Source organism: Nicotiana tabacum, chromosome 24 (genome assembly GCF_000715075.1).
Source record: "Nicotiana tabacum cultivar K326 chromosome 24, ASM71507v2, whole genome shotgun sequence".
Taxonomy (NCBI): Eukaryota; Viridiplantae; Streptophyta; class Magnoliopsida; order Solanales; family Solanaceae; genus Nicotiana; species Nicotiana tabacum.
In genome coordinates this window covers 21,343,984-21,358,241 of record NC_134103.1, presented here as the reverse complement: position 1 = coordinate 21,358,241, position 14,258 = coordinate 21,343,984, and the positions used below count along the sequence as shown (strand labels likewise).

At 35.7% G+C, this 14,258-nt stretch overlaps 2 protein-coding genes across 2 annotated transcripts; both read right to left on the bottom strand.

The window, feature by feature from the left end:
• Positions 1-2,026: 2,026 nt before the first annotated feature.
• On the bottom strand, positions 2,027-9,035 carry LOC107831363 (uncharacterized). The gene is made up of 5 exons (XM_016659129.2): positions 8,479-9,035; positions 5,863-5,962; positions 5,666-5,789; positions 2,433-2,528; positions 2,027-2,355 (listed from the first exon to the last, which is right to left on the bottom strand). Exons 1-5 carry the CDS (start codon positions 8,843-8,845, stop codon positions 2,218-2,220), a joined length of 825 nt encoding a protein of 274 aa, XP_016514615.1. The 5' UTR covers positions 8,846-9,035; the 3' UTR covers positions 2,027-2,217.
• A 998-nt stretch (positions 9,036-10,033) lies between these two features.
• Positions 10,034-13,532, bottom strand: LOC107831362 (vesicle transport v-SNARE 12-like). The gene is made up of 6 exons (XM_016659128.2): positions 13,395-13,532; positions 13,036-13,170; positions 11,635-11,693; positions 11,368-11,550; positions 10,533-10,703; positions 10,034-10,354 (listed from the first exon to the last, which is right to left on the bottom strand). Exons 2-6 carry the CDS (start codon positions 13,130-13,132, stop codon positions 10,199-10,201), a joined length of 666 nt encoding a protein of 221 aa, XP_016514614.1. The 5' UTR covers positions 13,133-13,170; positions 13,395-13,532; the 3' UTR covers positions 10,034-10,198.
• Between the last annotated feature and the right edge of the window lie 726 nt (positions 13,533-14,258).

Here is a 14,258-nt window from a genome sequence, read left to right as displayed (position 1 = left end):
TCTCTAAGTCTACTTCTACGGTTTGAATAAAAAAGCCAGTTAAGAGCCATTTTAACCTTTTCAATTTCAATATTTAAAATTCTCATATCATCACCCACAATTAAATGGTAAATATGACAAATACATCTAACATGAAAAATGTTACTAAATGCAGGACTTAGTGTAGTGGTAAGCAAAGCTAACATTTGTGTTACTAGTAGCATTATCCATTGAAACTAGCATGATTTTATCAATAATGTAAAAATATCTACAAATATCCATAACTGTGCCAACAATAAACTGTCCTGTGCGACGTGAATTAATTATTCTATAAGAAATACTGTGCTTTTGCATTATCCACTCCTCATCAATCCAATGTTTGGTAACAATAAGGTAATCACAGTCATTACCACTTCTACCAATATCAGTTGTAATAGCAACACGACAATTTATATGAGTAAATAAATAGCGCAAATATTGTTCATATTCATGTTTATATTTATAAATATCGCTCTTTACAGTTGTGCGAGAAAAACCTTTATAAGTAGGATTAAAAAAAATTCTAATATAATGCACAAAGTGAGGGTTATAAGGAAAACTATAGGGTAAGCACATAACAGTAACCATTTTTGCCAATTCTTCCCGATCTCTTTTTGGATCATAATATAAAATACCACCGGTAACAGTGCTAATTCCCGGTTAAAATTAATTTGACCCGGTAATAGGGTCAGCCTGACTAGGAGTAGGTACACTTGTCCCCTCGGCCAAGGCTTTCATACGAAGATATTTGGCCTTATCTTGAGGGTGTATCAATATGTGTCTAACCAAAGTTCTCGTCCTCCCCGACCTCCAAAATATTTAAAAGTTAATTCCTTGCCACAAATTTTACACTCAGCCTTATTTTGTGGAATTAGTTGAGTAAAAAATGGCCAAACAATAGATGTTTCTGTCCGTTTGGTACGTTGTCTGGAAAAAGTAGGGCTAGTAACAGGAGGGTCAGACAGGGCATCATTTGGATTATCATTAGTTGGGTTAACTTCAGGAGCAGGACTAGTGGGTGTATCGTCATCCGGTTGCGTTTCATCAAAAACTATTTCCTCCTCATCATTTTCATCAATAGTTGGATTAGAATAAAGAGTATTCATTAATTCATGGTCTAATTATTCACCAGCTCCAACATTATGGCAAAATTGACTCTCAGTAAATTGTAATAAACTATTATCACTATCAAGAATAACAGGTGTAGGACGGGAACGGGTTTGGGTCGGGGAGCCGGGGGAAGTGGAGGAGGAACAAATTGGCCACTAGATTCGCCACTCTTGGATTTTCCCTTATTTTTACCAAAATTTTTTTTAAGGAAGACATCGTAATTAATCAAATAATAGAAAATAAAACAAACAAACAAAACTATAATATTAAAAATTAAGAGTTGGAACGAGTTTACCGAATTGACGAATAACTTGTTTAAAATTGATTATCGTTGAAGACTTGAATATTTCAATTCACCAACTTCACAATTTTTTCACAAATTGTAACAATAAAGTAAGCAACAGTAGCAATTATAGAAGAAAATTAGAGAGAGATTGATGATTTTGTGAGAAAAATGAAAAAATGAGGGGGTATTTATAGTTGAAAAAGGGGAAAAAGTGTAATTATAAAAAGTTTGGGGTTAAAACAAAGTTGGGGGGGAGGGGGGTTAAATGACTATTTTATAAATAGCCAATGGCTATTTTTTAAAGGCCAACGGCCAGATTTTTACAATCCCAAACAGTCAGATTTTTTTTTAAAATTATGACCGTTGGGACCGTTTAGGCCCGCCAAGGACCGGTCCGGTCCCGGTCTCAAACGGTCCCGGTCTCGTGGGCTCAATGTGAAGGACCGGCCCAACTCTACGGTCACGGGCTTATCCGGTTAAGGACCGTTTAGGCCCAGAAGCCCACATGGGCCGCGGTCCCGGGCCTGGACCGGCCCACTTGTCAGCCTTAGTCCTGTTATTCCAGCTATTTTGTAACATCTCATATAAACTAGTAAAAGTCAGCACTGATGATTTGAGTGGGAATACGGCTGAGAATCCTTTATATGCATTAACCATTAGAGTTATGTGACATTATATACATGTCAGAGCTAAACAGGCTAAAATAGCTGCACAGAGAAGAATTATATTACTGTGTCCAATATGTTTTTGCATACTAGACAACTGAGATCACCTGTACTCGGCGTAAATCAAATGCAGGAACGTTACATTAAGTTCTCTTGGTCTTCGAGCGAGCGCTTGCGTGCCCTTAAGTTTAGCTTGAGGCTTTCAGGCAAAGGAGGTGTTCTGCCCCGACGAAATAGAACTGCAAGCGCCCTCATCTTCCGGCATATATCAAATACCTATAGAAGGGCCAAATTGCAATTAGGACGACTAGAAAATAACTCTCCTGAAAGTAGCTTTGTAGCTTTTTTCTTACTGATGAAGCTTCGATCTCAGCAACACCCTCACAGCCTTGACCACCTCCCTGAAGCAAGTCACAGTATCTTGCAGCCTCATTTTCATCCTCAAATACCTTTAAAGAGTTTAACATATTAGTTCCTAACTTCATTTGATCTTAGCCAAAAGACCGAGAATGGTGAATTACCAACTTTATCTATGTACGAAAATCACAATATGAATGATTAGCACGTTCACTCTTCTAGACACACGAGCCTTTCACAATCTACCCATAATATTTGTCAATAAACTTGTCACTAAACAGGGCACTGACACGCTCTCAAACATTTAAAAGAACAATAAAATAGAAAAAGCTAACAAGATCTATCTGCTGCAAAATGACTAAGCCTTTGATTTAGGCAGGAATGTCAAGTTACTGGAGAATGAGAACTGGACCTGGAAAGATGATGGAAAACCAAAAATTCTAGAAATTCTGGATAAAGATGCTGATGAAAGACCAATCAGAGGGACAAGAACTGAACACTTTCTAATATAAATCAAAGGAGTAATTTGCTTTGTGGAAAGGCGGACTTAATATTCTAGGCATTCTATAAACGATATACGAGCTGCCCTCCATTGGGATGGAATGAGCCCTGGGGAAAGTGGAAAGCAATAACACGTCTACATAAATAAATGCATATTCCACCAACATGACACTGTCCTCTTTCCATATTCAATCACCAGACCAACACTTTGACAGATTAAACTCCATTCCATCTCTTTCAAAAGTTTCAAACAATTCAGCAATTTAACTTCAGTAAAATTTTCCAAAGAGAAATGTACTTGCAGTCTAGAAAATTAGAAGCATAAGTATTTTCATCTAAAGCTCACAGTGCTCCAACCTTCTGATGGTAGGCTATAATCCAGTGTTTTAGTCGCTTATTGCACTCTAATTCACTGCACTTTACTTGTGTTGAGCTTTAATTAGGCGTGTTTTGCATTTATTGTGTGTTTTATGCCCTGTAGGAGTGATTCCGAGCTATGTAGATGTTGTGACATGAATTCATGCTATTTTGGAGCTTTTAAGTCTGAGTAAAAGCCCAAGGATTAAGTTGGAATCGTGTTCGGGGATCAACGGATGATAGTGCGCTTTAAGAACGAAACGAAAAATCGAGCAGACATACTGCGCATTGGCCAATAAAATGCACATAACTTTTCGCTCAGAAACCCGTTTGGGCTCCACAATATATCGTTGGAAAGTTATTTAAAAGGAATACAACTTTCATGTTTTACAATTTCCCAAATTCCCAACTGATACCACCCAGGTGCGCGATCGCGCACTGGGCGCGCACTTGGGGCAGAACAATGTGCAAAATGCGTGACCAAGTGCGCGAGCAGGTCCCCAGGTGCGCGACCGCGCATGTCCTGTCCGGGAAGAGTCTTATTTTGCTAAGAAAAGGGTAGTTTCGTCCAGGATTTGTTTTGGGGGTGGCTTAAATACACTAAAACAACATTTTAGATGGACTTGTGACATACCTTAGACCTAAGGAAGCTGAAGAGGGAGAAGCAAGAGCACAAGTATTTCATCCTTCCTTCCTCACTCAAGATCCGGGTTTGGATTGTATTTATGTTTTCCTATATTTTAGTTATATTTGTGAAGAACTTCTCCATGTCTATGGAGTAGTTCCTTTTGGGTTTTGATGGATTTGGTGTATTGATGATTGTTTGTGGATTATAACTCCATTTTTATGTATTTCAATCGTTTTGGGAAGATTAAATAGTTGCATCTATGTTCACTTGTTCTTGTAATCGAGAGAGGCATAACTTGTGATATATTTGCACTATATTGTTGGTTGAGTTCATAGATTCTTCAAAGTAATCGAAAGAGGCTAGTTGAATCCTTGATTAAATCTAGTTAGGAGGATAATCGAAAGAGGTTCTCCTAAAGACCAATCCATTACGAATTCTTGCATATCTTCACCGAGCTTAAATTGGTTTATATTGTGAGGTTGGGACTTAATCGAGAGAGGAGTTCTACTAAATATTTGTATCGATAATTAAGTGAATTCGAGAGACTCACTTGAACATTAGTAGTGAATTATCTAGAGTTAGATCCCGAATAATTATCTTGCACCTATCCTATCAACCCATAATTTCTCCAATTGATAACTTCCTTACTTACCTTTGTTGCGATTATCATTAGTCAATAGCTTTAGATTCTTAGTTATTTGTAGTTAGAATTCATATATATCTCCATTGTTGATCCTCCTGGATAGCAATCTAGCTACAAACTACGATAATACTGTTTAAATCCAATCCCTGTGGATACGATATTATACTATACTATCTTTGACTAGCGAGCAAAATTTAAGTGTGTGTTTTGCGCTCGTCACCTTCTACCATTACAATCTAAAATGCGCTCTTTCATAAAAGAGCCCTCATCCAATTATGACCTCCCATTTTCATCATTTATTTTCTTCCTTTTTATTTAGGTTTAAGGGGATGCCAAGTATTGGCATTCTGGTCATCAGAGTTGCAAGCATATATAGAGCTTTAGCCTCTGAGAGGTTGTTACATTATCTATGCACTCTTCCTTTCACAAGAAGAAGTTAAATAGAATGATCAGCTGTTGCATATTCACTCAACGGCAGCACAGAAAGTGTGATGAGACCTGTAAAAGTGTAGCTTCCAGAATATATCTGAATCATTTCATGTGACATACTGTCAACAACTTCATACAAGTGAAATTCAAGACCTCACATAATGACACCAATATGCTTAAGAACATAACTTTTCAATTTTTTTCTTTCCCTTCCTAAATTTCTCTCTATCAATTTTGATCCTCCAAATGATATATGGAATTGCATCTGGACCATTTACAGAAAGAGAACTTTCTCAACCATCAATCAAAGGTCAGCAGATGTAGGAGGATGTCTAATCACCCAAAAATCAACTAATTTTAAGCTGTACTAAAATGTCATTTCTTGAACACTATGCGCAGATAAATACTTTTTTTTCTAAAAAATCTTAGTAAAGCTCATGTTTGAGAATAGTCTCAGGCATCATACTTTAAGGATGTAATTTTTGTACACATAGTGATGCTTCAATGTACGACAATTCTTCTTCGCTTTAAGAATATGTATTACTAACTTAAACCTTTTTCTGAAGGGTTACAGATGCTTCAAGATCTTCCATGCTCTAGATATTATAAAATATGTAAGAAAACTTAGAATGTCATGGAAAACTGAAAGAGGCATCAACATAAATACTTACAAGTACTCCCTCTCTGATATCCTCAACAAGCATCTGAAATCTTGTGTCAGCTTCTGGCTGCTTTGCACGGTTTTTCCATTTTCCACCTTTCGAGAACAACATCCCAAGCTCTCTTTCAACCTCACTGCATGACGAAAAGAATCTAATTAAGAAAAGGTAATTAAAATTCTAGCTTAAACTAAAAGAAAGAAACAGACCTTTGGTTTTTCCGGGTCTTCATTGTACACAACTGATTCTCCCTCTGGGTCAGCACGTATACAGGTTTAGGTGTTTCTCTCCAAGGGTTAGCCTCCAGTACTGTAGTAAAAGATCAACAAGCAGTGACTTCTTGACACTTAGAAAGAGAAATGCTCAAAATGTTCAAGTTAAACAGGTGTTTTGCGGCATTTGTTTTCATGTTAGGTGTTCTTTTGCAACGACTTTAGTCCAAACCTGCTTAAACAAACCTAAAGACTTGGCCTCCTCACCTAGTCTGAAAGTATAAGTAGAAAAAGAGATGAGATAGGTAGACTATAAATTCAAGCAGTGGTGGAGCTAAGTGGAGGCAAGGGGGTTCAACTGAATCCCATTCACCCCAAAATTATACTGCACAAATGCGTAAAAAGTAAAAACCTATGTTACTCGGACCCTCAAAAATATTGTTGCACTTTTGGATGATCTGATACACACCCGGCGATGTTGTTGAAGAGTACGTGCAACATAGGTAAAAATCAATTTTCTAGAGTTATATATACCGTTAAATCCCCTTGACATAAGTGTAGTGACAAAAGGGGTTGAAAAATTTAGATCATAGGTTCAAATCCTAATTTTGACATTCTAATATTTTTCTTAATCCCCTTGTATGAATTCTTGGCTCCTTTACTAGACTCAAGTGACCAATTATGTGAAAACTAATTCGGTATTCCATATGAGTTAGTGAAAAACTAACTCCAAATGCTTGAGAGCATTCTTGTATATAACTTTCAAAACTTTAATATTTAAATTTTGTTAACTTATTCAAGTGTTTACACTTTTCAACCCCTATTTTAATATGTTTTTGCAGCTACTTCTAATGTACTCCTTTTGTCCCATTTTATGTGATACTTTTCTGTTAAAAAAAAATTAATACCTTTCTGTACTCGGAAAAGATCCAAATATGCCCTTGAACTATGCGAAATTTGCCCGTCATTAATACCCTGACACAATCATACCCCTACCGTCCAATACTTGCTCCAAATATGCCCTTATTTTAAACGGCCCCATATTGGAAGGCATATTTGGTCCCATGCGCATACTTTGAGCGAATATTTGGCCCATTAAAGTTCTTAAGCTTTTATGTTATTGAATAATCTTGTTTGGTTCATAATGGAAGTTTGTAATGATAAATTTCGTCTCAAATCGATTGTTTTCCTTCTGTAAATCTTAAATACGAACAAAGAGAAGCAAAATATAGAAAACCTAAACCAATTATTGGAAGATAAACATACATAGTGGCCGACCAATTTGAGAGGTTTCTCTTCCAACATATGGTTTAGGGTTTTGTAAACTTTACTTCTCGTTGTTCCTACACCATGCTTCTCTTTGCTCCTAAGCAAAGTGTATAATGTTTTGTTTGTAAGGAGCGATTAAGTAATTTGTTTTTTGCTATTGAGTTGAGATTCGGCACATTTGATTAATGCAGTTGATTCATTTATTGCCTATGGTGGCTAGACTTGTCTATTGTATTAGTTTTTATTGTTGTGATGCCGAGAGTGGCTATTTAGTGGTGTTTTGAGGCATAGGAGGTCGTGGAGACATATTATTGATATAGGTGTTCCAACAAATGGTTTAGGTTTTTGAATACTTTGCTTTACTTTGTTTGTATTTAAAATTTAGTTAAGAAAATCAATCGATTTAGAGGAGGATTTTATTATTACAAACTTCCATATAATGTCATGAACCAAACAAGAAAACTCAATAACATAAAAACTTAAGAACTTTATAGCTTGTTTGGATGGTTGTTACATATCATTTTATAATGTATCGTATCGCATTGTATTGTACCGTATCGTTTGATGAATATAATGTTTGGATAGATTGTGTCGTTTGCCGTCGTTTCATGATATCATGCACCAGCAATATGAAGAATAAACTTGCAATATTATAAAGAAAAATTATGATACAGGGTAAAATTATTATACAAAAAAGTAGGATAAATGATAAAATAAAATTATTTAACAATAATTAAGGGTGAGATTGAGAGAAAAAGACAAGGTAACGACGCGACCACACCAAATGTCGTTACATAAAGTGACACATTTCGTCGTTACGTAACGACAGAATTAACGATACGATACAATAAAATTTAAGTAACAATCAAAATAAACATCGTATTTAAAGTAACAATACGATACGATACAACAGTTAACAACCATCCAACAAGCTGTTAATGGGTCAAATATGCCCTCAAAGTATGCGTGTGGGACCAAATATGCCCTCCATATGGGGCCGTCTAAAATAAAGGTATATTTGAAGCAATTATGGGACAATAGTGACATGTTTGTGCCAAAGTATTAACGGCGAGCAAATCCGCTCAATTTCACATAGTTCGCATAGTTGGACCTTTTCCGTTCTATATTTTTTTAAAAAAAATCTAACTTTAAACTTCTAATTTAACAATTAATTTTATGATTTATAGCCACAAAACTTTTATGACATATTTTCGACCACAAGTTTTAAAATTCATTCTTTCTTAAACTTCGTACAACTAAATTGGGAGGAAGGGGGTAAGAAATAAGTCAAACGAAATGTAAACAGTAAGAGAAACTGAAATAGACGAGAGAAATGAGGTTTACCGTCATAGCTGCTGCTATCGAAACTCTGTTGAAGATGCCTACGCATGTCATAGGCACGTGATGAGACATGCTCTACAAACTCGTTAGGAGTTCCTGGAATAGTCCCATCCATACGAAGCGCTCTCTCCACTTCCTCATCTCTTATAGAACTTTCCTCTTCTTCTTTGTCTCCTCCGCTAGTCAATTTGCAACAAACAGCCATAGACCTCATTCTATTACAACTTCTAGGTATCCGGAATTGAGGAAACGGCGATTTTGGCTTGGCGTGAGAAGAAAGAGCGGAGATTCGCCGCTGATGGTGGTGGTGACGGAGAAGCTTTCCAGGAGGAAGAACGATCGACGGAGGAACTGATGAGAGAGAATCCATGAGTTTGATCAGCGCAGTTACGTCTTTGATACGATTCGATTTAAACTGTGTGAGAAAATTAGGATAGAAATAGAGAGTTCTGTGCGTGAAGGAGAAGAGAAATGGAAGTTGGAAGGGAAGAGAAGAAAAGGAAGATGTTTTGTGTAAGCAGCCAGAGAGTTTTGTGAATCTTTGGTGTGTTTTGCAGATTTTTTTTTCCGCTGTAATTCAAGGATGGGAGTATGGGACCCAGTGGAGCTCGCGTCAAACACGGTACCAAATATAAAATGTAAAGGGCCAAATATACACGTGTAATTTCGAAAATTATATAAGAATAACTTTCGTTATAGAGTTATTTATACTTTTACCATCATACTTTAGAATAAAAATACCCTTATTTTGGATGGACTATCACGTGGCAGCACCAGATGAAAAAGGTCCATTTCTTTTTGTTTATCTGATCCATTTTAAAAAACCTACCACCCGACCCAATTTTCACCCGAGAATAAACTTAGCATCTTTTGTTCTAAATCAATTTTTTTGTAAAATATTGAAAAAAAAAATTCAACAAAATATTTTCATTTTTTTAAAACTAATGCACATGTAGTCCACTATTTTAGGAAAGTCTTTTTTTTGTTTTCCAGTTTTTACAATTTTTTTTTTTTTTTTCAGTGTTTACAAAACGAAAATATTTTGTTGAATCTTTCTCAAAATTTTAAGTTAAATTGTATCTATATATAACAGCTTTATTTATTCCGATATTTTTTTACTACTATAGAAAAATGTTGTTATAGAAGACGATATATATTATAAAAATCGGTTCTAAGTAAAATTTGATTTTTATAGTGAATAGTTGTTATAGAGAGGTATGAGAGCACACACATTTAGAAACTCTCTTGCAGCTGAGCCGAGACATCTCATAATCTCGGAGTTCTCAGCACTTTCTTAGACAAAGACATCCCCAGTTAGAAATAAAATAGTGATCAACATGAGCATGTATAGGATATTTAGAAAGCACAAATACGTCACTTTCTTATTTGACAATCGCATAAACGTGAATTTCCCATTTCACTAGCTACAATGCATACCATTTACACAATTATATTGATGTTCAATGCCACATTAATAACCGCCAAATGACACTCACAATCAACTACGAGAGCCAGCAGGCAACTGTACAAAATGCCAGGTCGAAAGCGGGATAACTGGTAATCTGACAATCAAGTGTTTATTTTCCCTAGAGAGTATCAAACGGTTTAATAATTCAGGATATACATTAAAATGCAACTGAAAGTAAACCCGTAGAGCATAAAAGCCAGATAAAAGAAAACAAACTAGATTTACATCCAAGCTCCCAATGAATTACATGGGTACTCAATGGTGAAAAAGCTTGAAATACAGGATAATAATGATTGCCAGGATAAGGGCTCCAATTACAGAGCCCATAATCCACTTGTTTCGGCTAATCCTTCTAGACATAGAAGTCAAGACCTTCTTGCTCTTGTCAATGGCATCATCCACACCATGAAGCTGAAAGAAAACCAAGAAAATTAAACATAGCCACTCGGGTAGCTACACTAACCAGAACTGTTGAAGCTGCTCAAATAGAGAGCGAGGTAAAAAGTAAAGGGCTAACAGAACCAGAAAGAAAGTTAAAAAGTTACTCCAAATAAAGTATAACTAATTACACTAAACAAAGGTCTCATACCCTATGATGTGAATTTAGCAGTGATTCACGCTGTTGTTGCAACTCCCCAAGGATTGAGACACCAAGGTCTTCAGTCTCCAGGGCAGCCCTCCGGCTCTCCCTGATTCTGTCACTTGACTGATCTAGCCTCTCTGTTGTCATTGCTAAGCGTTCCCTTTGATTTGCAGAAGCCTGTGAAAATTAGGACGAGTGAAAAAAATCCACCCAAGAAATGCAAAGATAAATTCAACTAGCCACATACTTCGACTAAGACAATATGTTATTTCTACCATCTATTTCTTGAAAATTGCACCAAACAAACATTAGCAGCCTTGTCTTTAGCCATGCTGCACATCAAATGCTTCAACTATGCTCGCATAAGAAAGAGAAGGAATTGAACTGGTAAGCAGGTAATATATGCTGAACCTTTTCTACGCTTGGAGACATGGAATTTCATCGATTAGTGATGAGGCTTGACCAACAATGATCACTAACCATACGAAGTAAAACCAATAGATGGGGATGTCAATGTAAGTCAACCTAAGTAAATAGTTCCTCTTAGAAATTGATTTGACCGTCTCTGATATCAACAACCAAGAATGACCACTATATATAGAACCACATCTAGCTTCTCTACGAGAGAGTTGGATATAATGGATGCTAATATATCATTCAAGTCAAAGTCATATAACTTCGAGACTACTGCCACATAGTTGAACATCACCACACGTGTCTATGGCAAATGCTAATACATCATTCAAGTCAAATGATATGAGAGCATGTATGACATAGTGAAATCCATGAAAATAATAACAAGAAGAAAAAAAGGAGAAAAGGGATGTTTTACTATACATACTGCATGTGGATCCATCATTCCAGACTCTAAATCATGGGCAGCTTGATTAGCACCAGTCAAGGCTAGTTTATTAACTTCTTTCTTCAGTTTATTCAAATCTGATTTGTATTCCCTTAGTTTAGCAAGTAGTGCTGCTTTTAAACTTGGCTGCAAACTTCTTGCCTCAAGATCCATTTTTCGTATCTAAGCGCAGACCAGCATTCATCTTCAGTTCTAAAAAAAAGGAACTTTTTCCAGAGGCATAAAAGCTAAAATTCAATGACTTACCAACACATCTGCATCATCCAATCCCACTTTAAGTTCGGATGTCTGTTGCTTTTTTGGCTCTGCTTATTGAAGTTGCAAAGTTATAATCATCATCCATCAGATAGTGGTAACAGAAAACATTTAACAACTTACGAAAGCCTTAACACAAAAAAGGAAATTAGAAGGTTGTTTTGTTGTTTATTCAAGCAGAATAAACTAAATAAATTAGGGAAAATGCATACTACCATACATAAAAATCAGAATTTGTATAAAGACAAACAATCAATCAAACAACGACATCTCAATCCCGCACTAGTTGGGTAGCTATATGAATCATCATTTTTTATTCCACTTTGTACAGGCCCATTTTATTTCAATATTGGTGAATAATTTGTCTGTTAAGGCAAATAAGGGTTCTCCAAACCTAAAGATTCTTAAAATCTCACACTTATCTCTACACTAATATACAAAGCTCAAACCAAACTTAAAAGGTTCTTGGCGAACATTGGAAGCGTAACAAATCTATATAGATAAGAATGCAGAATTTATATAAAGCAAATCAATCAAAGAACTCCCTCTTAGTTGGGGTCGGCTACATGGGCAGATCTAGATAACAACTTATGGCCTTCATCCAAACCCATTAGCTTTTAGCTCAGACCCTGTAGATGTGCTAAAGTTCATTAAATAAGTACAAATAATAGATTTCGAATCCAATAACTCAATGGGCTGTGGTAGAATTCTGAACTCAAACCCATTATGTTCAAATCCCGGATCTGCCTCTGGTCGGCTATATGAATCATATTCCAATCTATATGGGCTAATTTCAATTATACTGGAAAATAATTTGTCTTTTAAAGCAAAATAGGAGTTCTCCAAAACTAAAGCTTCTCTAAATCTCACACTTATCCATTTTTCCTATAAGGAATATTGCAGCAGTAAAGTGAATCTCACACTTATCCCTACACTAACATAAAATTCTTTCACCAGTCTTAAATGAATGATGTAAGAGCACACAAACTAAGTCTTAGTCCTAACTAATTGATATCACCTATTAGCTAAGTCAGCATAAATCCCGAATTGATATTTCCGCATTGATCCCCAAAATTCATACTTCCTCCATACCAATATATGTGAACCTTTTCGCTTTTCGAGATTCAAACATTGTGAGCTTTGATCAACCTTTTGAAATGCATTTTTTCATCATATTGACATGAGAGGAATTGCAACTTAGTACTTTTCTTTTAATTTTGAATATATAAATTTTTAACTTTTCCTTCTCAAAAAATAAATTTTAACTTTAAAACATCGAGTTAATCTAATCCAATTTAGCTTCAAAGGTTAGTTAAATTGACTCTCGAAAAGCGAAAAAGGTTCACATAAACTAAAACTTGGAATAAGAAAGAATTCAAGTGAGTCAGTTACCTCCATCAGGTAAAAGAGCAGCGGAAGTGCATTTGTGAGACAAATTGACAGAGAGTTCACAGTACTGCCTCTCATATCCCTCAAAAACTTCACTCATCTTCCCTAAAAAATCTCCGCTCAAAACACAAATTCAACCTGTAAAAAAAGACAAATCAAACAAAGGATTGAATCAAGTTCAAAATTCAACTCAAACTTCATAATTTGGTACTAGCTACAACACTTCCAATTCACAAACCCTAGGTTTTCAACAAACCCAAACAAAATGAAACAAAAACACAATCGATCCACAATAAATAAGTAGATACATGTGTATGTATAGGCCAAATATACACAGTAATGAAAGAAAGCGTACTACGTACGTTATGATCGCAGACGGAGATGTACGTTGAGTCACGACGAGTTAAGACTGAGTAGACTCGGATCAGAGCTCTGTTAGGAGAAAATGAATTTTCATAGAAATGGTTGTTACACTCCGGAGACTTGCGTGTACTCACAGATTTTCTTTTTTCCTAAAAAGTCCTCCAGCTTTGGAAAAACGATGAGATTATAAGTTAATTTATGTTATATATATATATATATATATATATATATATATATATATATATATTATATTATAGATGTTCATTTAATACTCCGTTGTAAATAAGCTTCCTGAAGAAGTTTATTAGACTCCGCTGTAAATATGTTTATCTATTTAGTTTCCATTGGAAATAAGCCTCCTGAAGAAGCTTATTCTTTCGGTACTCTGTTATGGATAAATATTACTCATGGTATAAGATTATCTATATCTTGCACAACAGCTTAGAGTAGCAGCTTACACAGCAGCTTACAAGCAGCTTGCAGTAGCAGCTTACACAACAACTTCCTTTCTTCTATAAATAGAGGAGAATTCAGTTCATTATGTACATAAGTTTGAATAATATATCAGTTTCTCTCTATACTTGTCTTTACTTTACTGTCTTTATTTTATAACACGTTATCAGCACGAGACTCTGCCATCTCGAGAAAATACTTTGAAAGTATTAGAGGTACGAACTTTCTTTTTCTAAATAATGTCAAATCTTTCTAAACTTGAGTTTGTAGCCCTAGATATATCGAGCAAAAGCTATATGTCTTGGATGCTTGATGTTGAAATTCATCTTGATGCGATGGGTCTGGCAGACACCATCAAAGATAAAAATCAGGCATCAAACCAAAACCGTGCCAAAGCAATGATATTCCTA